Consider the following 26,774-nt stretch of genomic DNA (forward strand, 5'->3'; position numbering starts at 1 on the left):
TTACCAGCTTTTTTTTATTTTTAATAAATCGATAGTATAAATGAAAAATATAAATAATTTAGACAACAAATTCAAACTTGTACTAGTTTAAATGCAAATGGTACTTATCTGTTTATTTCGTATAGTCAATAGAATCAAGTGGAGTCAACCCGAGGGAAAGTTTAGCAGGTAAGAGTTTTAAATAAGTAGCAAACGGATCTTGAATACGAACTCACAAATTGTACCTCAATTTCTCAAATAGTTTGAAATCTCATTAATTTGTTCGATAGTCCCAACCACCTTCAGGTCTCTTCAATAAAAGAAAATGAAATTTGGAGAACCCCGATGTTAGAAACCATTTGATCTGTAAAATAGGCTAGCATAACTGCTGCATAATATGGCAAGAAAGATGCATAGTGTTGATGTTGTGTTTCGCAGCCCGAGCACTCCCGTGATAACCAAGCTCACGCCACCTATAACTAAGGAGAAAGGGCTCCTGTGACGTCCGGAGTCACTCCGATGCCAAAGTCAGTGAATGATCCTCTAGTAATAAGAATAATTCTGAAGAATAGTAAAAACAATCTAAATTGATAGAGTGACCTCCCGTAGAAGGGATCTCCATTATTTATACCTGATCTGGGTCCTGCTGCTGAGGGAGATTATGGCGTGTCAGGTGTCAGACCTGTTACAACTCATTTCTTGCTGCCACAGTGTTTTAGCCCGTGGTTGAAGGAGATCGTGGCGTAGCTCTGACGGCCAAAGGAGATCGTGGCGTGTCAACTGTGCTAAGCTTGTCCTGCTGCTTTCTGCCAGGGTTTGGTGTCAGGTCGTGGGCGAGCCGTCTTTCTTCGTACGTGGGGTGCACCGTTGCTTGTCGAGTCTTCTGATACATGCATTGAGTGTGGCGTGCCTTGAGTCTGACGAGTCTGTGACCGAGCACGTTCAGTCGTTCGCATGCAACTGGGCGTCTTGCCCCACACCCTATGATAGGGCTTGGTAGGCTGCCGAGCCCCGAGACGATCTCATTGATATATCTGAACTTGGCGCTAGAAGGCCTTCACGGGCTCAACACATGATTCTCCGGCCCAAACTCTTTGCTTACAGGAGGGTTTCGTCTTTAGGCTTGGAGTTCCATGGTTTGGCTTCTTTGGGCATAGGCTCCTCTCTCATAGTATCCCACGAATTCCTATCATGTGCGCGTGGTGGGAATTTATAATACTTCTAATTATGTTGCCGTACGTTCGGCTTCTATCGCTTCAAGTTCTCAAGGCTAACTATTGTTGAAGGGGCGCCTCTCCCCCCTTTATCCCTAGGCCGTACCGTCTCCCGACGATCGATTTGACATGCTGGCCACCCTTCCCTTTGTATCCTGGGACCTCATTGGTCCGTGCCCCTCACTCTTTTGACACAACGTTGTCGCTTCAGAGACCGATGGCGCTTGTTAACGTCATTGCTATTAGAGCCATTTTGTTTTCCGCGCATTCTCCATCCTTCCTCACTAATATAAGGTCCACTCCCCTTCTTCTTCTCCATTTCTAACATCTCAATTAATATACCACGCGGTTAATATTGTATGTATTAATTAATAAAGAACTAACACTAGATATCTAAAATATATATCAACCACTATACTAAGAAGAATAAAAACACAAATATATATATATATAAATCTAAAATCATTAAAAGTAAAAAAAATATAGAGAAAACATAAACAATTAAGAACAAATTAAGAAACTGAATAAAATAATAAAACTGTTGATGTGTCACATTTATTTATTTTAAATTAGATAAAAAAATAAAAAAAACTTCTTAACTAGAGTTGACGTGTCACATAAAATAACAAAAAAATGTTATTTATTTAAATTACTTTAAATTTTATTATCCTAAATTATGTGTCACATTTTTACTAAAATTTGATTAAATTAGTGTATAAACATATCTGTTATTAGATCTATTAACAATTAAAAAAATTGTTCTCATCAATTACTATTCACCACCTCATACTCCACATCTTATAAAAAAACATTTCTACACTCTTTGAAAAAATTATAAGTGTGAGGTGTAAAAGTGAATAGTGACTAATGCATAGTAAATCTCTTACAATTATAAAAAAAAAATAAAATATTAATTTATTTATAAAATAATATGAAAACATTTTACATCAATAATTATAAACATCAATAAATAATAATATATTAGATGTTTGAATAAACAAAATTACGAACTCATCTCCCCCGCTCAAAGCATTTTCCACGTTTCCACTAGCCTCCAGTTTTAAAAATTTGGTCCCTAGTTTGTTTTTGTTTTGAACAATGGTCCCTAGTTTTTACAATTTTATTATCGTTTCATCCATACACAGTCCCTATAACTCGTAACTTTAAAAATCTTGCCCCAAAGTTATACATTCCTATTCAATTACATGCCCTGACATTTATTTGATTACCAACTCCAAATCGCGGATTTCATCTTCTCTCTCTCTCTCCAATTTGACATGGATTGATTAATTATAAAGAACCATTACTTCTCCCTTTAATCCAACAAACCTCCCCTTTCTCTGCTGTGTGTGTGTGTGTGTAGGGTTTGGGCGAGAACCTTTAGTGGCGAGCGTACGGCAATTGTAGGTTTTCGTTTTTCCATACTACAATTGGAGAAGCCATCTTGTTCGTTACTGATCCCGGAAGCCTTCACTTTCTACGTCACGTAAGATTTAGGTTCCTGCCCTCTGACCTGTCGGAGCGAGTAGGATTGTCGTTTCGGCGACAGTTGGGTCGTCGATTCCGTTTTGCTTATGCTCAGGTTTGCTGCTCTTCTTGGTTGTGTCCTCGGAGAATTTTTCTTTTTTCTTTTCTTTTTTTAGTTTGAATTTTCTTACATAGGGTTGTATTTAAGTGTCGTTCCTAGTTCGTATGGCTTTGTTGTGCTGAAAAAATGCGAGAAAGGAAGGGTGAAATGGAATTTTGAATATTTTAGGTTTTTGGTTGATTGGAGCCGAGGGAAACTAGATTTTGTTCTCAAATGGCGCAGATTTTATAACTATCCGTCTTAATTAAGCAGTATATACTTTCTGAACAATTACGCATAGAGTTAGCGTTTAGTCTGTCTCAGTTATTTTCCACTTGTGTCTGATTATATTCTAGGTAGTCCTTACATGGGATTTTTTTATATTTATTTTAAAACAAGTCTCAGCACCTTACTTTGCATTTCAGTTGAATCGACAATTTGACATGGTTGCTAAAATATTACTATATAAAAATATTTATTTCTAGTAAATGTTTGGTAGTTTTGGTACTTGGGCACGTTGGCCTAATGCGAAGTACTGCCAAAAGGATGCAGAAATTTTTTCTTCATTGTTTCTAACGATGCGGTAGACTTATTAGAATTTTGGGCTTCTACAGTGGCAAATGTTGTTTTCTGGATATTGAATGATTGTTTCCATGGATTTAAATGCCTCACCTGTACCTGAAGAAGATGAAGACACTTTTGAACAGAACATCGAAGAATACCCTGCACCAGAAGAACGAATAGAGTCCGCTGTTGATATAGCACGCCGGGTACTCTTTTTTCTCCTTTGACATACTGCACCTTTTCCCTTGAATAATAATGCTGTCAATCTTGATAATTGGAATTTCTCTCTTCACTTATTCCAGTAATCCATGAAGGCTGTTTGATCGTCCCTAGTGTCTAAAATCATGTAACAGAGGCTTTCCATAGTTGTTTCTAGTTGGTTTGTTGTTTCCACAGCCATTATGTGCCATTTTCATTAGCTAAGCTGTAGAAACAACCATCAACTTTGGCGACATTACTTTACAAACCCCCCCCCCCGGGGGCCATTTCTTGTTCCTTTTTAGTACTCATTTAGAAAGGAAGTTCAATTCCTTTTACTTATCAAAAAAAGGAAGGAAATATTTTATTTATTTATTAGGAAACTACACCGAATACCCCTCTTGTCATTTTTTGTTAGCAGAGAATTAGCGTAGAAACACTTCCATTCCTACCAAATATTCTTGCACAGTTCCACTTTTTAAGAATTTAAATGCTCTAGTGGCTACTAGTTCATTGATTTAGGACTTTGAGGATTCCATCTTTAGGCCTTTGCTTAGCAAGTATCATCAATGCTTTAACTCTCAATCACTTACGACATAAAAATTAGCCTTCTATTTTTGTTTTTGTTGTTCTTTTTTTTTTTTTTTTTTATAATTTTAGAATATCAATCTTTCAATCGCTATGTATACCTGTCCATCCATCCATTCAACTATCTAGAGGTATAGGTTTACATACATAATAATATATAGATGCATACCTTATTAGTGCAGATGAGCAGAATGTGTGGGCTTTTTTATTGAAGCTTGATATGTTTGCCTTTTATTGGCTTTATGAAAACCATGGAATAAAACCCTTGGCAATGCTCAAATACTGAGGATGAACCACACTTGATTGAGTTAGAATGAGCATGGTTACCTGCTTCATGTCAATGAATTAGGCCCTATTGGTTTTGTTACTCGTACAAGGGACTTAAGAATAGCATGCTCAAAGTAAAGCTCACTTTTTTCCTGATGCATTTATAACAAGTGTAAATTTGATATTTTTATTGTTATAAATTCTATTTATGCATGAAGTTGATGCCTTCCTCGACCAGTTTAAGCTGTAAGATCAAAATGTCATATGTTAGGACTGTGTATGACAGCTGTCCTCTCTCTCCCTCTCTCTCTCTCTCTCACACACACATGCACAAATAAGTGTACCTAGAATAGAACAAAGCATTTACACTAGTAGTTATATTTTGTAATTGAACTCAATATCTTATATTTTTTTTGTTGTTTGTTTTTTTTTTTCGTGTTTGCACAATTTGTGTGTGATAGCTAATCTATTGTGCTTCTCATGCTAGGAGCGTGATGAAAGACGTAAACGACTGAAAAGAGAAAGACCAGATGACAGACCAATGCATGTATCTCAACCACCTGCAGATGATCAATTGTTTCAGACAAAAAACCTCAAATCTTACGAGAAGAGCCGGCTTCCTCCTGGTATTTTTTTCTTTTCTTTTTATATTTTATTTAAAAATTGATGCATTCCAAGATCTCCTATTGAATTGGAATGTATTCAGCCATGGATCATGACATGGTGGTGTTCTTTTGTATTCAATGAATGAGTGGTCTACGTCTTACATTGTTACCAATATAAAAAGTGGTCAACTTCTTCTTCTTCCTTTTTTCTTTAAAGTGAGCTTAAAGCGTAAAAAGTGCTTTTATATTAATTTTTTTACAAGTATATATAAAAATATTAGTTTTAGCTAATATATATTTTTTTTATGTTGGGGAACCTCTCCAAGGCAGGGCCCTTCGGACCCACCCCTGCAGAGTAAACCCCGGTCCCATGCACCACACCCTCGGAAGTTTCTCTACACGGAACTGGTTAAATCGCTGACGTTTCACCAGGGGGTGTGGCCCCTAGAGATTTTTTGCACCCAAGGGGATTTGAACCTTGGACCTGAGGGGGAGCATACCCCAAGCCCAAGGCTTTTACCACTTGAGCCAACCCCTAGGGGTTTTTAGCTAATATTGTTTCTCTAGATCATTAATTTAGATAAGTAGATGAGGAAGATGATGAGGGTTGCAAAATCTTTTATGAAAATGATGATGGTCCTAAGCTTAATGAGGAGAGTTGGGACAATGTGTGTTCTTTGATTATTGATGGTAGGGTTGGGGATTCGTAACATGAGGGTATTCAACAAGGCTCTCCTAGGGAAATGGTTGTGGTGCTATAATTATGAGGGAGAAGCCTATGCTTATGGAAGGTTGCAATAGAAGATAAGTATGGGGGTGCTAGGGGGGATGGTGTTCGAGTGAGGTTTGAGGGGCATATGGAGTGGGGTTATGGAAAGATATCTAGAGGGGGGGCTTTTTCTAGCCATACTAGATTGGTGGTGGGTGATGGTCCTAATATGAGTTTTTGGTATGATATATGGTGTGGGGATAGGGGCTAGGGCTCTTAAGGATTCTTACCTGATAGTTTTCAGGATTGCACGGGAGCAAGAGGCCTTGATGGCTGAATTAAGGGAAATCTCGTTTGGCTCTCAACATTGGAATGTCAGCTTTATTAAAAGAGGCTTTTGACTGGGAGGTTGGTGTTTTCACACAAGTTTTCAATTTGCCGTACTCTTTTGGAGTTGGTAATGAAGAGGTGGACAAGATTATTTGGACTTCTAGTTCTAGCAATGGAAAATTCTCTGCACGCTCATTTGATGAGGTTCTCACTACCTAGTATAACAATTGCTTCCCTTGGAAGAGCATCTGGAGTAGGAAGGTGCCCTTTAAGGCTATCTTTTTTGTCTGGACTACTTCCTTAGGAAAGATTCTGACTATGGACAATCTAAGAAACACAAGATTATTGTTGTTGAATGGTGTTGCATGTGCAAAAAGAGTGGTGAAAACAATTGATCACTTACTCCTCCATTGTGAGATTGCTAGGGCTTTGTGGAATGATTTTGTCAACAAATTTGGACTAGCATGGGTTATGCTTGGGAAAGTGGTTGATCTTTTAGCTAGTTGGAGAGGCCTTAAGGATATTCCTAAGATTGTCGCTGTGTGGAAGATGACACCTATTTGTCTATTGTGGTGCATTTAGTGGGAGATGAATGATTGGACTTCGAGGATCGGGAGCGCTCTATGGAAGATCTTAAATTTTTTTTTATCTTTAAGACTATTAAATTTCATAGTCTCAATTTCCATGAATTTTTTGTATCTATCTCTAGTTCCTAATTAGGTGCCTTATCTTGTATACTACCTATGTACTTGGGCTATGCCTATGTTCATACTAATAAAATTTCTATTACTTATAAAAAAAATGATGATGATGATTATATACTTTAGGATTGTATTGCATATATCAGCCTAGAAGTCAATTCCTGCAGTAATTGTGGTTTTTTTGGTCATTTCCTTTTGGCCATATATGATTCAACCGTTTACTTTATTTTGATTATGGCTATTAAGTAGCATGGTTGTATATATATTTTGTAAAGCACAATAGAATTATATAAAATGTTATGTCTAGATTTTATAAAAATTTTTGATCACTTCATTGTCATGTTGCATAGTTCTTAATTGAATTGAGAATACTTTAACAAATTGGATTTGTGTGCTAAATATATTACTCACTTGCTTTTTTAAAACCTTTTTTGTTTTATTATTATAGGTTAAATTTGTAAAAATGTACACTTTACTTCAATCAGGCACACGCTTGTGCTTTGTGCGTAGGCTCTGGGGTGTGTTTGCACTCAAGTGTTCCTGGCGCTTTCACCAACAGAGTTTTCATGGTGTACGGGAACAAGGTTCAAGGATTTTCTTTTCTTTATATGAGTTGAAGGGCTGATTAGTGTTTTTTGCTATTGGAACTACTAGCATGCATTGCGAAAGTAATAAGTTGGAACTTTGCTAAGCAATAAAAATTTCATTAAAATGCAAAAGGTGCCACCCGAGCACACATTATGTATACAAGAGATTCGCTTCTTGGTCGTCTTATTAGTGATCCAATTTTAACCGAAGGTGCAAGTTGAAAAATATAGGTAATCTATGGTGCAAAATGAAATTTTTTGTTGCATATGGTGCAAAGTGAAAAATAGGAGATAGTTTGTGATGAAAAGAGTAGTTTCCCCAATAAAATGCGTAATTCCATATATTCATTTGTTGGGCATCTACGACATCTAATTTGCAGGATCTGGGTTTGTTGTAGATATTAAATGGATGATTAGCGGGACTTGTCATTATAAGTGCTTGAATGTTACTTTCAGTATGGTTAATAATTGATGAATTGGGTGTACATATTTGTATTTTAAGGCTCCAATGTGGAATAAAAAAGTGAGCATTGGTGTGTAATTGGATCAAACTTCACAAAAAATAGTGGGTTTATTATTTCAAACTTCTATGTGCATGATTAAGAATTATCTTTTTCTTTATCTGTATAATTTTAAATAATTTTTCTTTATCAATGGACATGGCATGAAGTTTGTTAATGAAAACTATAAAATGATTGTTGGATTACTAATGGATAGGTGGGTTTCTTGTGGGCATCATATTGTTCTATATTTGATGTGTGCCCATTTCCTTTAATTGTCATGGTGATTGGCCATTTCGGTGCATTTCAGTCAATACTGGCATGGTTGTGGTATTTTTGTAATTAATGTAAAAATCCTGGTTTTTTCATAATTTTCACTCCAATTCTCATATCTGAAGAATATTTTCTTAACTTTTTTTAATCTCCTTTTCTCAATGACTGAAAATCAAATCCCTACTCCCCTTTTCATGATGAAGATGAGTGATTATTTTTTTTAATAGTTGGATTGAGAACTTAAAAGTATTATTGAGTTTTATAAATATGTGTTTTAACTTTTTAAGACTTGCATTGATTTTTTTTGAAATATAATTTATACATATATAATTAATTTATCCATTTATAGACTATCCCGAAACGATACCGGTACCGAAATATTTCATTCCAATGCCTTAACCAAAACGGTCACCGGAACGGAATTCAATACTTTGGTTTGAAGACAAGGTTTTGTTCCAGTGCCCCCCCCTTCTCCCCCTCCTTCTTGAAAGTCTGTTTTGTCGTGACTGCTCCATTGTCTATTGTCATTCTCAGATGCTTTGTTTTTCATATGCAGGTTGGTTGGACTGCCCTGCAGCTGGTCAGGAAATATGCTACATGATTCCTTCCAAGGTTCCACTCAGTGAGTATTATAATGGCTATGTTGCTCCTGGTAAAAGATACTCATTTAAGCAAGTGATCCAACAGCAGAGGGTTTTAGGAAGAAAAGTAAGTAATCTGTACTTTTGAATTTCTTTCCCGTTCTTTTGCGCCAATGTGAATGGTATACTTTCTTGATCTAAGAAGAGTACAATAGGCTTGTTTTGGAAATAGTTCTTGAACCAGTCATTTCTATTTGAATCGTCGTATATCTTTCTGTGAGAACATGCAAGCTCACATACAACACAATCAGGGCCGATATTCTTTCTAAAAAGGAGATGAAGAAATAAAACATGCACTTCTCCAACGTAAAGTAACATAAAACAACTAGATTTTTTTATAAGTAACAACTTTAATTTATTTTCCTGGACCTGTCATTTGAACGCTATGTATTTTGTTCACTGGTTTTTCAGCTTGGTTTAGTGATCGATTTGACGAATACTTCTCGTTACTATCCTGCGTCAGATTTAAAGAAAGAGGGTATCAAGCATGTTAAGGTATCAGTGGCCTGTGACATAGTTGTTGTTTCCTAGTTTTGATCTTGTGATTTTGGTGATTCAATTCTTATTGTTTTTACTTTTTGTTTTCCTAGTTAGGCTCTTTTCTGATTTTATTATTGGATTCTTCCTTCTTCATCTTTTTTTTTTTTTTTTTTCCCACAAAATTGATTTGTGGTCTAGATTCAATGCAAGGGGAGGGATGCTGTACCAGATAATGCATCTGTAAATACCTTCGTCTTTGAGGTTTGCTGCTTCTTTCATATGCCTGTCCTCTCTGTATTTGACTGTTGTTTATTATTTGAACTTATTATCATTCTATTTTCTATATTATGCTCGAGTATCGTGTAATAAGTTGAACCACACTGAGCATTTGTATTTATTGTCTAGAGTCTTGTGTTTTTCATGTGAGCATATGTGCACCATTTTTTTTTTTTAATCTGCCTGTTTGGATACTAAGAATATCTCAATATATCTGTGAATCGGAGTGAAATAGTTTGAGTTAAGATGTTTTATTAGGTTTTGAGAAATGAGAGAGAGAAAAAATTGAATTAAAATATTATAAAGTTAAAAAATTGTTTAAATATAAATTTTTAATATAATTTTTGTTTTAAAATTTAAAAAAGTAGTATTGTTTTTTGTGTTTTGTTTGGGAGTTTGGGAAAGTTGTAATGATTAGATGAAAAAGTTGAAGATTTGAAATTGAAAGTGTTTTTTGTTTGAGTGGTGTTTGGGAAAGAAATATTTGAGAATACTTGAGAACAGTTATGTTGCCAAATGGAGGCTAGTCATTTGTCTTTCTCTTGTATAATTGAGTTTTCCAATTGGATTGATCTCTGAAAGATTAGGATGTGCTTTTCTTTTGAATTACAAATGTATCTGTGCTCTATTATAAAATATAAATTGCTTATGAAACTTGTATAGATGTCTTACTTGTAAAAACTTATTCTTTTTAGGTTTCCCAATTCCTCTTTCGTCAAAAGCACTCAAAGAAGTACATCCTTGTCCATTGTACACATGGGCATAATCGGACGGGATATATGATAGTTCATTATATCATGCGATCACATCCAACCTCTGTTACTCAGGTCTGTTCTTTATAAGCGTGTTGATTGGTTTATTGAATAAACATTTCTAAATGCAATTTTGTTTTGCTTTGCCTATTGTGCAGGCAATAAAAATGTTTGCTGAAGCACGCCCTCCAGGAATCTACAAACCAGACTATATTGATGCGTTGTATACATTTTATCTTGAAAAAAAGCCTGAGATGGTTGTTTGCCCACCAACTCCAGAATGGAAAAGATCTTCTGATCTTGACCTTAATGGTGAAGCAGTGCCAGATGATGATGATGATGGAATTTCAGCTGCTGCTTTGAATGTATGTATGGTTTGATGTATTGTTTCTGATGTTTTGGGAAATGAGAGAGAAAAAATTGAATAAAAAATTATTAAGCTAAAAGAGGGTTGGAATATAATTTTTTAATATTATTTTTGTTTTGGGATTTGAAAAAGTTGAATTGTTTTTTGTATTTGTTTGGAAGTTTGGGAAAGTTGTAATGATTAGGTAATAATTAGATGAAAAAGTTGAAAAGTTGAAATAAAATTATATGTGTTTGAATGATGTTTGGATGTTGAGATGAGATGAGATGGGATGAGATGGTTTGAGACCATCTGTGAAACCGAACCGGGCCTTAGTTTTATTGGGTTGCTTCTAGTCCCATGAATGAGCTAACCATGCATCCAGAAACTGGTGCAGTTACAGTGTATACTCTGATTGCCTTTCAGAATGATTTTTTTAATGAATAAGATAATTTGATTGATGATGAGAAGGGATTTTAACCTGGTGTGCAGGAAGTGCACATGACTCCACTCAACAATCAAAGGGAAAAAGTACAATAAAATCATGAAAATTAGATATGGAAAAGGGGCACCATAATGGGCCTTTATCCAATGATACAAGGTGGTAGGAACAAAAAACTTTAACTCCGACACCAATCTTTCACTGTCTTCAAAACATCGCTGGTGCCTTTCTTTTCATAGATGCCAAAATGCACACAATGTAACCAACTTGCAAAGAGGGACACAGATGGCGGCAAAACTGCTCTTTCCAGCATGTCAGAAGCTCCACCACCCTTGAAGGCATCATCCGCTTGATCCCGCCTAATGAACTATCATTGAAAAGCCATGAATGGAGGATTGAGTCATTACATGTAAAAATTTCCACAAGAAAATTAAGTTAGAATGTATTGCTCATAGTAAAACGATGGCTGGAAATTTGTTGCCAAGTTCATGTGCATGGCTGTATAGTTACTGATTTTATTGTGGGAGCACTACTTTTTATTGATAGCCTTGCTTGTAACCTTGGTAGGGTACTCCATTTGTAGATTGTTATCTAAGTGGACATATTTGGTAGGTACTTTTTGCTTAATCCATAAAATCAGTTACTGTTTATTTTCTTTTCACTTGCTATATGGTTTTTGTTTGCCTTGCATATTTGCTTTGTTCTTCAGTTTTAACATGTCTTCATTTTTTCAGGAGAATCATGGAATAGATGTAGTGATGACCAATGACGATATATTAGGAGACGAGATACCTAGGGACCAGCAAGATGAAATGCGGCGTTTCTGCTATCAAACACTTAAGTTGGGTGTTGGGGTAGGCTTTTCAAGTACCTCTCTTTAGTTTTTTTCACTTGAGTTTTCAATTTTTTGTGGGTTCACATTTTTCATATATAGGATCTGGTTACCAGACACTTTTCTTGTTTGTCTAATTTTTATCACTATATTTGTTACATTATTTGGTTTTTAGTTCTTAAATATTTATGTTGCCGGAGCTTTTCCAAGCACACTCATTCCAGTGTTCTTTCAATATCTCTTTAGATCATTCAGACATTTCTTATACACAGTTTCTGCTAATTTGTTGTGTTGTCCAATTCTACTTCATTTTTTTCTTGACCTTCTTCTAGTGCAATTTTTTCTTTCAAACAGCCAAGAAAATTCTCATGTACTTTCTACCTTATCTTGTTGTGTTTTGTCTATTTCATGTACATGTTATGCTTCATAGCTGTTCTGACAGGTTTTTTCTTTAATTTCAGGCAAGAGGAAATGCACAATTTCCAGGGTCTCACCCAGTTTCTCTTGATAGGTTCGGTTTATCTGAGATTATGTTGATGGTTATTTTTTTTTTTTTTATAAGTAAAAGATCAATATTATATATATGAGTGAAATAAGTATAGCCCATGTACACAAGAAGTATACGAAAGAACACCTAATTACAATCTACGTGCGATAGATTAAAGACAAAAAATCATGAACATTGCCCCCCTGCAATACAATGGCGGAAAGCCAAGACAATAATGTGTGGAACAAATATTTCTTCAACTCGGCCAGTGTGCGTTCCTTATCTTCAAAGCAACGCGCATTCCTTTCCGTCCAAATACACCACATGATGCACGACGGAATCATCTTCCATACCATTGCCACTTGATGACAACCTTGCATCTTCCTCCAACAACCCAACAGGTCCACCACTCTCATAGGCATAACCCAAGCTAAATCAACCCTTTGAAAAATCTCATCCCACAATGCCCTTGCTACCTTACAATGTAGTAAGAGATGGTTCACCGATTCTCCATTCTTTCTACACATGTAGCACCACTCCATGACTACACATCCTTTCTTTCTCAAGTTATCCGTGGTCAATATCTTCTCAAGGGCGGCACTCCAAACAAAAAAGGCTACTCTAGAAGGCACACAAGACCTCCATATATTCTTTTAGGGAAACGGAGTATTATCTTGAGATGTCAAGATGTTATAATACGCCTTCACTGTGCATAACTTGTGATTGTTAGATCTCCATTTCAAACGATCATGTTGTGCTATAGGGATCCGTGTAGAATATAGTAATCTGAAAAAATCTGCAACAATAGATAATTCCCAGTCATGTAAATCTCTACTAAAAAGAATGTTCCATTGATACGAGCCATGAGAAAATAGTCGCACTTCCGCTACTGACGCCTCCTTATTAACTGCAATACAATATAGTGCCGGAAAAGCCCTTTCCAAAGTTTGATCTCCACACCACATGTCCCGCCAAAAACTTATTCGATTGCCCTTACCAATTACAAAACAGATTTGATTTGCGAAGCATGGCCATCCCTTCCTTATAAATTTCCATAAACCCACACCATATCTCCCTCTTACTTCATTGGAACACCACCCTCCCCTAGCGACGCCATATCTAGCATCAACAGTTTCCTTCCACAATGCTCCCTCCTCCAAGTGATATCTCCAAAGCCATTTTCCCAATAAAGCTTTATTAAAAGTCCTCAAGTTACACACTCCCAACCCTCCATTCACAACTGAGACACAAACTGTTTTCCATCTAACCAGATGAAATTTCTTCTCCTCCCCCATGCCTCCCCATAAGAATGCCCTAAAAAGTTTCTCCATCCTATTTACCACCCCTGCAGGCATAGGAAATAATGATAGAAAGTATGTGGGAAGGTTAGTGAGTGTACTCTTAATAAGAGTGAGGCGACTCCCTTTTGATAAATATACTCGTTTCCATCTAGCCAACCTTTTTTCTATCTTCTCCATCACTCCATCCCAAATAGCTCTATTCTTAAACGTTGCTCCCAATGGAAGGCCCAGATATTTCATTGGAAAAGAAGACACTTTACATTCCAGCAGGCTTGCTAAACTGAGGATATTAGGAACCGCACCCACAGGAACCATTTCAGACTTACCTAGCTTCACTTTGAGCCCTGACACTGCTTCGAAGCAAAGTAGCAATGCTCGTAGTGTTTGAATTTGGCTATTATCCGCTTCGTAGAAGACTAAAGTATCATCTGCAAAAAGGAGATGTGAAATGATAATAGGACCACCCGAGCCATTGCCCACCTGAAAACCAGCTAAAAACCCTCCTCGAACAACAGCCTGCATCATCCTCCTTAGCGCCTCCATAACTATAACAAATAAAAGTGGGGATAGAGGATCTCCCTGCCGCAAACCCCGTGAACTATAAAAAAAACCAGCAGGTGTGCCGTTGACTAGAACTGAGAATCGGGCCGTGAAAATACAATGACGCATCCATGAATTCCATCTAACCCCAAAACCACACCTCTCAAGCAAGTATAAGAGAAATTTCCAGTTCACATGATCATACGCCTTCTCCATGTCAAGCTTGCAAACAACACCTGATCCTCCCTCCCGAAGTCTGTGGTCCAAACACTCATTTGCAATAAGTACCGAATCAAGAATTTGTCTCCCCCGAATAAATGCGTTCTGAGACTTGGAAATGATATGCTCTAACACCGGGCTAAGCCGGTTGACCAGAACCTTCGCAATAATCTTATACATGCTACTGATTAGACTTATTGGACGGAAGTCCTCAATAGTCAAGGCCTCGTGTTTCTTGGGAATGAGAGCAATGAAAGTCGCATTGAAAGATTTTTCAAACTTTTGGGAAGAATGAAATTTATTAAAGACCTGCATTACATCACCTTTCACAATATCCCAACAAGTTTGGAAAAAACCCATTGAGAAACCATCCGGACCCGGTGCTTTATCCTTATTCATACCAGAGATGACCTTGTAAATCTCTTCTTCTGCAAAAGGTCTCTCTATATCACACGCTCTCTGTGAGTCAATTGCCTCGAAAGGCAAGGCATCAAGCTTCGGCCTCCAAGATTCCGATTCCGTGAGAAGGTTCTCATAATAGTGTACTATATGGTTTTCTAGCTCGGGAGGGGAAGAAATCACCTGAGAGTCTACTTGAAGCGACTTAATATCATTGTTACGCCGGTGTGAATTAGCCACTTTGTGAAAGAACTTAGTGCATCTATCCCCTTCTTTCAACCAAAGGGCCCTGGATTTTTGACGCCATGAAATCTCTTCTGCCAACAGAACTCTTTCCAGGTTTGCCATAACTATACCCTTCCTCAAAACCACCTCCTCCGAGGTATCTCCCCCTAATTCTTTGCACTCTAACTCTTGCAATTCCTCCAACATTGCAGACTTCTGATCGTCAATATGACCAAACACTTCCAAGTTCCACTTCTTCAAGTCTTGTTTCAGCGCCTTTAACTTGCCTGCAAGAATGAAACTTGGAGTACCAACAAACTGATATGATGACCACCAAGCACTCACCTTCTCCACAAACCCATCCGCTGATAGCCACATGTTTTCGAACTTAAAATATCGGCGACCCCTGTGAATACCCCCACAGTCTAGATGAATAGGGAAATGATCTGAGCTAACTCGAGCTAACTGTTTTTGGCTTACTTCCGGATAATGGGTTTCCCACGAAGGAGAGACAAGGAATCTATCCAATCTCGACCAAACCCTCCCATTTGACCAGGTGTACTCTCCTCCTACTAGAGGGAGATCCATGAGATCTAGATCAAAGATAAACTCAGAAAAATCCTCCATAGCCGCAGAATTTCGGACATGCCCTGAACGTTCGCTAGGAAACCGCGTAATGTTAAAATTATCCCCCAAACACCACGGCACTTCCCATAGTGAATATACGCCCGCCAACTCCTCCCACAACCTTCTCCTGTCCCTGTCCACATTAGGACCATAGGAACCTGCAAACGCCCATTCCCATCCATCAACCACATTTTTAAACCGCGTCGCAACCGAGAAATCTCCAATACACTCCTCAATCACCTCTACCACTCTTTTATCCCACATTATTAGAACTCCTCCTGAGGCTCCCAAAGAAGCCAAATAAGCCCAACCCACATACGAGCACCCCCATAAACTTTGTACAATTCTTCTATCAATGAATTGTAACTTTGTTTCTTGAAAACAAACCACATCCCCCTTCCACATTCGCAATAAAGATTTGATACGAAGGCGTTTATTGCGATCATTGAGCCCACGTACATTCCATGATAAAATCTTAGGCTTCATTAGAAACCTAGATTGCCCCTCCCTTTCAATCTATCCCTTCCTCCACTCCCTTCCTTCGCATCATAGTTAATAGAACAAGTTAGCCGTTTAAGTTCTCTATCCTGCTTTGAAGCTGATTTGGAATGGCTAGCTTCAAGTGCTATAAGAAGGGCTTTGAATTGTTCTTCATAACCTCCAAAAGAAATCCCTATCACTGCTTGAATCTCCTCTACCTTCTTGAAGACCCAATTTGATGGACAACTCCCATATTTAGAGCTGGGAGGAAGTGTACACAGAGGAGTTAGAGAAGCCCCCTCCTCTCCAATGCTATCAGAAGAAAATAAAGCCAATTCCGAGCTTAAAACTGGTTCACCCCTAGATTCGGCCAAAAATAATTGGTTCACCACTGGTGCATGCTCCGACAGCACCAGCAGCGCATCAGAGCCTTCCCCCACCTCGTGCGATTGGCTCTGTATCTTCAAAACCCCATGCGACAACAATACTTCATGCCCCTGTAATGAAACTTCATGCTCCGACATATTTGACAGCACAAGCAGCCCATCAGTGCCTTCCCCCACCCCGTGCGACTGACTCTGTGTATTCAAAACCCCAGGCAACAACGACGAGTCAACATATGAAGACCCATCCTTTGCCGACACCTCTACCGACTCACCAATCACAGAGTCTGTGTTAACAGATTCACCATGATGGTCGATAGTGTACAGCGGAAATTTCTGTGTCAGTGTGGAGTCCGGCGAAACCCATATCGGCGTCGCGGGAGAGGAGCACACTGTCTGGACAGTGTCTACCAACTTGCCGACTTCTGTACCGGAGTGTAGTGCCTGTACAGACTCACCGTGGTAGTCGACGGTGTCCGGCGAAAGTTTCTTTGCCAGTGGGGAGTCCGGCACTATGCGTATCGGCGCCGCAGGAGGGATGCACTGGGCCGATATTTCGTTCTGCGCCCGAGACACCCAAGCTTTCTTTGGGCCAGACCTCTATTGACCAGGCCCAGGGCCCATTACGGCCCCAGCTTGCGCATGAGAAGTCTTACCCACCTGACCCAAGCCCATCTTCATAACTTCTTTCCCTTTAACACATCGTTTAAGACTAAAAATATCTTCTAAAAGAAACCCAATCTTCTCCTCCATTTCAGCCAACGACCGTAACAACATTTCTTCATTTAGCCCCAACAGTTCACTGCCATCTCCCTTCTTTCTTCCCCCGATCTCTGTACTGGACGTGTCTGGGACCACTATGTGAGGCAGTACATTTTGCACCACCTCTCGATACGAACGTGAACCCAAGGCCATCGACAAAGGAGCATCTCCACCTCCCTTGTGCCCCTTCATCTTGCCTGCCTGAGAAGGCCCCAGAACACAGGCTCCTCTGTTTCTCCCACTCCAAACAGAGGAGGAGTAAGTGAGCTCCTTAATAGTGTCTTCAAAAATCCTCCATCCCTCACCCTCCTCTTTTGTGTGGTTCTTTTATGTTTTATCTATTAAGCAACTAAAAGTGTGACTGGTACGTTTCACATGTTCAGCCATCACACATCCTAGATTTGTATTAGTCAAAAGTTTGTCTTGGAAAAAGTTTTCTGTTATTACACTGCTTATACATTTAGGCATGCAAGAGTATTTTTATGTAAAGGAGAAAAGTTATTACTGATGCAGATTGCCATACGGTCAAATGTAAAAAATATAATCGACAACAGTAGTACTCAGCGGCATTACTGCTGTTGCCTGCAATTTCTGTACAAAAACAGATGATTTTTATCATTGATTTTTTTTTTCCCAAAAAATGTTGAGTACAAAAACAAATGGCTGCAGATGGAGTCTGTTGAAATTTAGATGCAGCAGTGTGGAACTTGAACTTTTATCTGGTTATTCATTTGAATCTTTACTTAGCCTTCCAATGCATGGTAGTTATGTGAGAAGCTCTTATTGCCTTATAGAGTTGAGGTTCTTTTACCCTCTTTTCAACATGTGCTATACTAGCATGCTTGACCCTTTCCAACAAAAAAAAAACAATTGTTCTCATTATTTGCTAGCTCTTGAATGAATATGTCAGTTAGTAATTATAAACATGTCAAAAATTTTTGGTGATTGGCATTTTAAGTTTTGATTCACTTCAGAAGTGGTGACCTTTTAGATTTGCCTTTCTAATTTCTTTATAGCTTGGTGAAGGAAATATGTTTACCATGATTTCCATTCTACTATTTCGTAAGCTTTTATATTCTTTAATCCAGTGCATGAATTAATCAGCACAGAGATGTCCTAAAGATGGTTGAACAAGGAACAAATTGGTATCAACCGTGATTGTTTCTGTTGCATACCAAAAGTTGTCTAGATTTTTTTTTTCCTGTAATGTCCAACTGTATCAATCAATTGATGATGTATTCGAATTTTTCTTCTTAAATTGTGCCTGTTATGTGCGGTTGCAGACATTTCCCCTTTTCTGTTGGAGAGGGGGTGAGAGGAGGTGTTCTTGAACTAAAGTTCAATGTTACTGACATAATACCGCTTCAGTATTATTGCATTATACGCAGAGAATTAGAGAGAGAAGAGAAAAACATAGAGAGTAAAAAAGGGGACTGGGAGCAGACTTTCTTTTATCAAAACTATGCACTTGAGCAAAGCCTGAATTTGTTTAACTACAATTGGCAGAGGGTGCCTTTGTTGTTCTACTAAGATTTGGACTCTCCACCTCAAGACTTCCTCTTTGGAACTGCTTATAGAAAAAACAATAGACTAAATTGAAACCCTAAACATTCCTAAAACCTAGCTACTCTTGGAAAGCCATAATCTAGGCTTATTATAGAAGCGCCACTAGTAGTATGAAGATCAAGTTCAAAAGATGTAAAAGTTACAATTCTGTCACTTAGTGCAAAACGTCCTTCATTACTAAACTATTTAATTTATTAACAATAGACTCCTCGTGGCATGAATTTTGGAACCATCAGACCCTTATCCCTGTTGGACATGTGTGTGTGTGTGTAGACACATACATAGCTAAGAGGCAGGTAATTGCTCTCATTGAGAGTCAAACTCAAGACCTTCTGCTTATTGAACGTGCTGAGTAATGGGAGGTCTTTTTGAGTTTGTCTCTCAACGAGAGCAAGTTAACTGCCTTTTAACTTATCAAACAAAATTAAAAAAAATGTATGAAATTGGAAATTGCAATAAAAACAGCTGCCACTTCTGTTTTCCATGGCTGCCATCACTTTTCTTCACCACGGTATAGTGATTTAGTTTTGAATAGTAGATCAGTCGGACACTAGTTAAACACATGCATGTGGTATATGTAACTGAGTCTCTGAGATATTTGTCCTTAGCATCAAAATGAATGTGGTGCTAGAAACCAATTTTTTAAGGCTAAAAGAACCTGCTAAATATAATAGTGGCTCATGTTTTCTTACAAGACGTACTTTATGTGAGATCAGCAAGGAAATTTCTGTCACAATTGATTGTGAAATTACTTTTCTACTCAGTGTTCCTTCTTCATTCTGGTCTTATCATCTGTAAGATTGAGTTTATTTTTCTGTGGCATGCAGGGACAATCTACAACTATTAAGGCAGCGTTATTATTACGCCACATGGAAAGCTGATGGAACACGTTATATGATGCTAATTACCATAGACGGATGCTACTTGATTGACAGGAGTTTTAATTTTCGAAGGGTGCAAATGAGGTTTCCTTGTAGAAACACAAATGATGTATGCATGCATATATGTGTCTTTATCAAGTTATTTCTATTGAGTCCTTGTTTAGATAGTCAGATGAGATGATATGAGAAATCTATGAATAGTAGTGAGATGGTTTGTGAATAGTAGTGAAATAGTTTGAGTTAATATTTTTTAGTAGTGTTACATACAATCGTGGAATGCGCAAACGCCGTGCAGTCGTTTTGAAAAAGAGTGGGGTCCACTATTAAAAAATTAATTTCTTTTCATGTGGGTCCTATATTTATTCACTTTTTTTAAAGCACTGCATGGCGCTTGCACACTCACGATTGCAAGTATCATTTCTCAATATTTTTATTGGGTTTTGGGAAATGAGAGATAAAAAGTTGAATAAAAATATTATAAAGTTAAAATATTGTTAAAATATTATTTTTGTTTTGGGATTTGAAAATTTTGAATTGTTTTTTGTATTTTATATGGAAGTTTGGGAAAGTTGTAATGATTAGATAAAAAATTATGAAAGAGAAATTGAAAAGTATTTGTGTTTGAGTAGTGTTTGGATGTTGAGATGAGATAGGATGAGATGAGACCAACTGTGTATCCAAACAGGGCCTCAATGTTATGCAAAGGTCTCTCTCTCTCTCCTTTTTTTTTTTTTAACTTAGATGAGATCTAATCTGACGTTCTCCTTTCTTTGGCTTGCAAGGGTTTAGCTGACAAGACTCATCACTTTACATTACTTGATGGAGAGATGATAATTGATACTTTACCAGACTCACAGAAGCAAGAGAGAAGATACCTTATCTATGATATGATGGCAATAAATCAAGTGTCTGTCATAGAGGTTTGCTTTTAAAATTAATATGGAAAAAATATTCTGATTGTATCATTCTGGTTGGCTCTTGACCGTATATAATATGGTGTTTGCATAAATTTCCAATTGAATAACTTCTTTGAGACCTTTTTTTTCACCCTTTGACATCTGCCTTAATCCTTTTGCATGAGCATAGCTGTATATGAACCCTATGTGCCATTGGCAAACAAGGTTAATCTATTAATACCTTCTCTACCTTTCAACAATCAATATCTTATCTAGTAACTTCACCTAAAAATGTATGGAACATTGATCCTTTGGTTGTGTGGTTCATGTTCAGTCACCCAACATGAGGCAGCTTTTATCTTAGCCACATCGGTCTGTTATGAGGATTTTTTCCCTTGATTTCACATACAGCAATATTAACATAATGCCCTTGGCAATCAAGGCTCATGTCTCAGCCTCAAACTATATCCTGTTTATGCGTTGTCTTGAGTTAGATCAGTCTTTTGTTAGAGCTCTTTTATGTTTGCTTTTTTGTAATTTGTCCTTGACTTGTGCTGATTTCAGCCGATCATGAATTTATTTGTTTTCCTTAAATGTTTTCTATATTGCCACTTATGCATCTCACCATTCCCCATTTGGTCATACCCATTTTTCGTTAAATTGACTTTTTTTGTGGTTCTTAACCTTATATCTTAAAAAAAAGTATTTGGCGTGGTAAATATTGAGTTCCCAATGTACTTTGGCTCTCAAAATAGTATCATCATCCATGGCCTCATTTTTGTTCATTGTTAAGAATATGATACAAATAATTAAATTTACCTCTTCTCATCAGCTCAATTTTTGGGACGAGTGATGATTTTATATGGTATTAGAGCAGAGGTCCTGAGTTCGAATCCTGATTCTACATTCTACCCAATTTAATTAGATATTCTGCGTGTTGGGTCCACGCATTGAGGGGGAGTCTGGCCCACACGTAGGGGTGGTGGAAGGCTCTGCCACCTACCCACACAGTCCGACCCAAATTTATATATATATAAACAAATTAGTAAGTATAAAACGACGTATGAATGATTAAATAAATAAGAAAACCCTAATTCTCATTCTCCTCTGATCTCTCTCTCTCTCTTTACCTGTCTCCGTCCATCGTTTTTAACTTCTCACTTCTCTCCTCTCCCTCTGTCGTTCTCTCCTCCTCCTCCTCCTCCTCCTCTTCTCCTCCTCCTCCTCCTCCTCCTCCTTTTCCTATTTTCAACTTTGCTTCTTGTTCTTGAAGCATGGCCGTAGTTCTTTTGCTCAGACCCATAGCCACTCCGTGGTCTTGTCATGGGCCGTGGCCGTGATTTTAGTTTTTTTTCCCTTGTGGCACTATGTTTGATTGTTTGTACTTTGTAATTTCTTGGATTAGTTGTGGGATGATAGATTTGTGGATTTTAGGGATTGATATTTAGTTTTGTTGTTGTTTTTTGATTGTTTTGGATTTTTTTGCCTTTCCTGGTTGTTTTACGCCGTGGGTGGGCGGGGTGTGGCAGACGGTCGTGGGGGCCAATCCATCCCCCGGCATTCGGATTGGGGCTCCCGCCCAAGTGGGTGGTGCCGGGGTTCGGGAGCCCAAAGGGACCCGTCCATTAGGGGTAAGCTCTGACTCCAACGGAATTGGAATGACCACCTCCGACTCCGATTGGGGTCGGAGGTCGAAACCCCCTCCAACTTCGATCGGAGTAGAAAATGGGCTTTTTCAAGCCCAGTTGCCCTACTAAGAAAATGGGCTCCAATCAGCCCAATATCAACCCCTATTTAATAATGTAAAAAAATAATTAAAAAAATCTAAAATACTATAAAAAATAAGTTAAAATTTAAATACAATAACTAAATCAAGCTATAAATTGCAATAAATTTAAATTTATAGCACCAAAATATTTAATAATGTCATAGATTTCATTCAAATATGAAATAGCCGCAATGCCCCACATTAGTCTTGACAGTCCATGCATTTGAGTTGATGACTCAATAGTGATTTCCAATTTTTCTATATGAAGTTTTAACTTTTTTTTATCAGACGCACTATCTTTTTTTTAGTCATTTAACATAGACTTCTAAACCATCAACCAAGTGATATTATAAACTCACCTCCACCTCTAACCCTGACGAGTTTTGCATGATGGTAATCATCCCACGGTGCATCAATCTTGGACTCTCAGTCATCCACAATTAGTTTGGAGTTCACAGCTAGGTCTACAAAATCATATAAATTATAAATTAAATAATGAAAATTATGTAAATAATCATTTAAAATCATAAAGTTATCTGATTCAAGTCTATAGCTCTCGGCATCAATGGTATCTACTCCAATAGGGCATTAAACTTAACCAGTTATGTGTGCAAACGAGGCCTTGACGGTGGTCGGAGAGAATGAACTCCGATAAGCATCCAAGACACGACCTCAGGTGCTAAACGCCGACTCAGAGGCAACCGTAGTGATAGGAATGGCTAGTACATCCTTGACTATATGGGAAAGGATTGGAAACTTGCTAGAATTCACCTTCTACCAAATTAATATCTGGAATGTATCATTAGGTGCCTCGACATCTTCCATAAAGTAACGCTCAATCTCAGACTTACATTGCATAATATTCCTCGATGCACGGTTTTAATAATACCGTTATAGTCGCAATAAATTTGAACTTTGTACATGTGTCATCCCAGGAAGATGTCGAGCCGGTCGAGCAAGAAAAGCTACCACCTTCGGTTGAAGACTGACCACTGCTGTTGTAATGGCTATATAAATCATTAATATCACATTTAAGCAATCTAATAACTTTTTCAGCGTCTTCCTCACCGAGGACGTCCCTAATCCAATCATTTTCAATTGCCAACTTATATCGGGGGTTAAGGATCACAGTCATAAATAATAATTTATTTATCTTCTTGGCGTCTTCCCAATATTTATTATATTTGTATTTCATCCTTATAGTCATTACATTCAACAAATCCACACTATCAGCACAACTCTCTTGCAAGTGGTCATAAAGCCCCAAGAGCTCCTCGAAGTACATGTTCGTAGTAGAATATTTTGTTCTAGATCTCCACATAGTTATGTTATAAAATAATTTAAAAAATTGAACAAAATACCTGACATTGGCCCAATCAACTATGTCCGGCACATCGAATCCCCTTCTCCCCCTAACTAACTCCAGCAAAACATACCTCATGCCCCAATCCTCGACCTCCATCCGCCCGAACGTTGTTTGGTACTTCTGCACTACATCTAACATCATGTATGTAGAGTTCCATCGAATCGAAACATCCAATTGCAACATACTGGAAGATGGGATCTCAAGTTGTTCAGCTATTGCCTTAAACTGGCAGAGCCGTTAGGGGAAGCCCTCACATATCTAACTAGGTTTCAGACTTTAATAATGGGTTCATCAACCTCCTTAAACCCCTAAAAAACTATGAGGTTGATGATATAGGCACAACATCGAACATGAATAAACTGGTTCTCACGAATGATATCCTCATTTACCGTTGTCTTCCATCTGAACCAAGCAGTGATAGTGTCATCGCATTGGCATTGTCAACAGAGATACAAAGTACTTTTTTGATCCCCCAATCCTTTATATAATCATCCATCTCCTTGCTAATGAATGAACTCTTGTAATCAAAAATTTCTTTGAAGCCGATAATCTACTTCTGTAGCTTCCACTCACTATCAATAAAGTGGGTTGTGATATACATGTAGCCCACATTCTGTATGGAGGTTCATAGATCAGTTGTAAATGACACATTTGGCCAGTGGTGATAAACATTTCCTTTCATCGCTGTCTTCTCCTTGGTATGCCTCTTCAAATAATCGTGCATCACAGTATACCGTAAAGGCATGAGAAATCGTGACTCTAAAGTGTGCACAAATTTGCAGAAGCCTACTTTTCATCAGTGATGATCATCTTCGCAAGAACATCCCTCAACATCTTCTCACTATATTGAGGGATTGATAGCTTCTTAATTTGCGTGCCATCGGTGGCCGTAGAAGTCTCGTAACTCAGCTTTGTTTAATCAATTGCTACCAATCCTTTGTGTACCTTATACTGCTGGTAGCCCATAAGATGTGCTATTAATACTGACGTGCCTTGTTTCTTCGAATGACAACCGCATGGTTGCCCACAGTAGTGGCATCAAGCATGTGGGTTCTCACGATCACTGGGAACTTTGGTAAAATGCTGCCATGTCCACGACCTATTTTTACTAGGTCGTGCTGGTGGATCGGCCTCAACATTCATCAACTCCTTCTCACTAAGCATATCAACGTCTTCTAGATCTATTGGGACTCGACTACTTGCACATGAGGTATCTACTCTAGATGGGGGTCTACTGAAGTACCAGTTGGTGAAGTCAACGGCTATGCATCATCCTCTTGCGGAGAATCGTGGTTAAAATGAGATGGTGTAGCATTTATAATTTGAGCAAATAATCTGAAACAATTAACAAACAACCGTCATTTAAAATGTTATGATAATTATCTACAAATTGAAAACACATTGAAAAGGAAAAAACATGTGTTTAGTTGTGTTTGTGGTTTTAAAAATCACAAAAAAATGAATGTCCGCTCAAGCTACACTCAATTGAAGGCTCGATTGAAAATTTTTTTTGATGTTTGCTCGAGCCACACTCGAGCGAGCAATTTGTGTGACGTTCGCTCGAGCGCCACTCGAGCAAACGTCACCTGGAACAAAAAATCTGATTTTTACAAAACCTAAATACCTCAATTCTTAAATTTAACAGCCTAAAAACTGAAATCATTGAAATGAAAACAACAAAGAGGTTGAAATGAACATTAAATCATACACATTTCACAAAGGGAGTTACAAATCACATTTCACAAATCACATTTTACAATTACTCGGAGGAACAACAAATCTATTGAAGGATGAAGTAACAAATCATTCTTACAATTTCTCTGGTGAGAGCAGAGTCGTAGACGGCGGCCTCAGGTGATGGCAAACGGAGTTCGGAGCTCAGAGCTCAATTGAGTTGTGTGAAAGTGGCAAATTCCGCAAACTCCGTTGGAGCCACGTCAGAACTCGGACGAAGTTCAGAGGTCGGAAATTTTGCCCACCCCTACCGCCCATACAAGGGCGAGACAGGGGTACTCCCTGTTTGGCGAGTGAGGTTAGCACCTCTACCCACACGTGAGGGGAAGTGTTAAGAATATAATACAAATAATTAAATCTACTTCTTTCCATCAGCTTAAGATTTTGGGACAAATGGTGATTTCACATTCCTAATTTTGAAAGACGGCATACTCTCAGTTGTGCCTAAACCCTCAAACTATGAAAGTTTTTCCTTAGATTTTGACTTTTGATTTATCTCCTTTGTTCCTCTTGTCAAAGGAATAACAAAATGGAAATTGCTATACACTAAATTCTCATCCCATTTCTATCCCGCTGGGTTGACGTGACATCATTCACAACCCTTGAATAAATTCTTTTGTTTTTTTAAAAAAAAAAATCAAGGTTTAATGGATAATGCCACATTAACATAACTCTACCAACATTAATAAATTTCAAATTGATATTACAGGATATTTTTTATGCCACGAGAATAGAAAAATCATGAATATTGAAACACCTGTTTGAGATGTATAGTTAAACACTTTCTTCCCACTTGTGTTTATTGGTCCTCATTATGACATGATTTGTTGTCAAGTGGTTCTTTTTCGCTGTTTGGCTTAAGATTTGAATAAGTTATGTAGCTACATGGAAGAGTTGCTTGTAATTAGCTAACATAATATTCAAAATTACTGACGAATTCACATAGTTGGTGATGAAACATCTTACAAACTATTGTTTATCCTATCTAGGCTCATTGTATTGTGACACCTTATATTTTCTTCATTATGACAAGGAATCCTGGAGACCAAGCAAATGCAACGTCTTTTACCCGGAGTTCTGTATATTAAGAAAGTGGATTTCTGTATGGTTTGGTTCAGTTAATTATTGATAAACGATCAGAAATTTGCATCAAGTTGTTGGGAGCTTCTTGTTTGTTTTGTACATTAGAAACATTGTTTGTTTGGTACAGTAAAGTCATGTATCAGATATTTTATTGTCAAATTTCTGGGGTATTGGATTTAGGACCCCCAATAATGGAGAGGGCCCTG

The 26,774-nt window shown here is 37.8% G+C and overlaps 1 protein-coding gene across 2 annotated transcripts in view; it reads left to right on the forward strand.

The window, feature by feature from the left end:
- Positions 1–2,400: 2,400 nt before the first annotated feature.
- The window catches only part of LOC109004210 (mRNA-capping enzyme-like), a 28,181-nt gene continuing 3,807 nt past the window's right edge, over positions 2,401–26,774 (forward strand). The window contains exons 1-13 of one of the 2 annotated variants that reach the window (XM_035688527.1): positions 2,401–2,775; positions 3,375–3,530; positions 4,865–5,003; positions 7,208–7,306; positions 8,639–8,790; positions 9,135–9,218; positions 9,402–9,464; positions 10,175–10,306; positions 10,390–10,596; positions 11,754–11,873; positions 12,313–12,362; positions 19,668–19,830; positions 20,504–20,641. In XM_035688527.1, the coding sequence (XP_035544420.1) occupies positions 3,402–3,530; positions 4,865–5,003; positions 7,208–7,306; positions 8,639–8,790; positions 9,135–9,218; positions 9,402–9,464; positions 10,175–10,306; positions 10,390–10,596; positions 11,754–11,873; positions 12,313–12,362; positions 19,668–19,830; positions 20,504–20,641 (1,476 nt within the window). In that variant the 5' untranslated portion in view covers positions 2,401–2,775; positions 3,375–3,401. The remainder of the gene's footprint in view (positions 2,776–3,374; positions 3,531–4,864; positions 5,004–7,207; positions 7,307–8,638; positions 8,791–9,134; positions 9,219–9,401; positions 9,465–10,174; positions 10,307–10,389; positions 10,597–11,753; positions 11,874–12,312; positions 12,363–19,667; positions 19,831–20,503; positions 20,642–26,774) is intronic. The other variant, XM_035688528.1, reaches the window with a different exon arrangement.

The sequence above is a fragment of the Juglans regia genome, chromosome 3, assembly GCF_001411555.2.
Source record: "Juglans regia cultivar Chandler chromosome 3, Walnut 2.0, whole genome shotgun sequence".
Classification (NCBI taxonomy): Eukaryota; Viridiplantae; Streptophyta; class Magnoliopsida; order Fagales; family Juglandaceae; genus Juglans; species Juglans regia.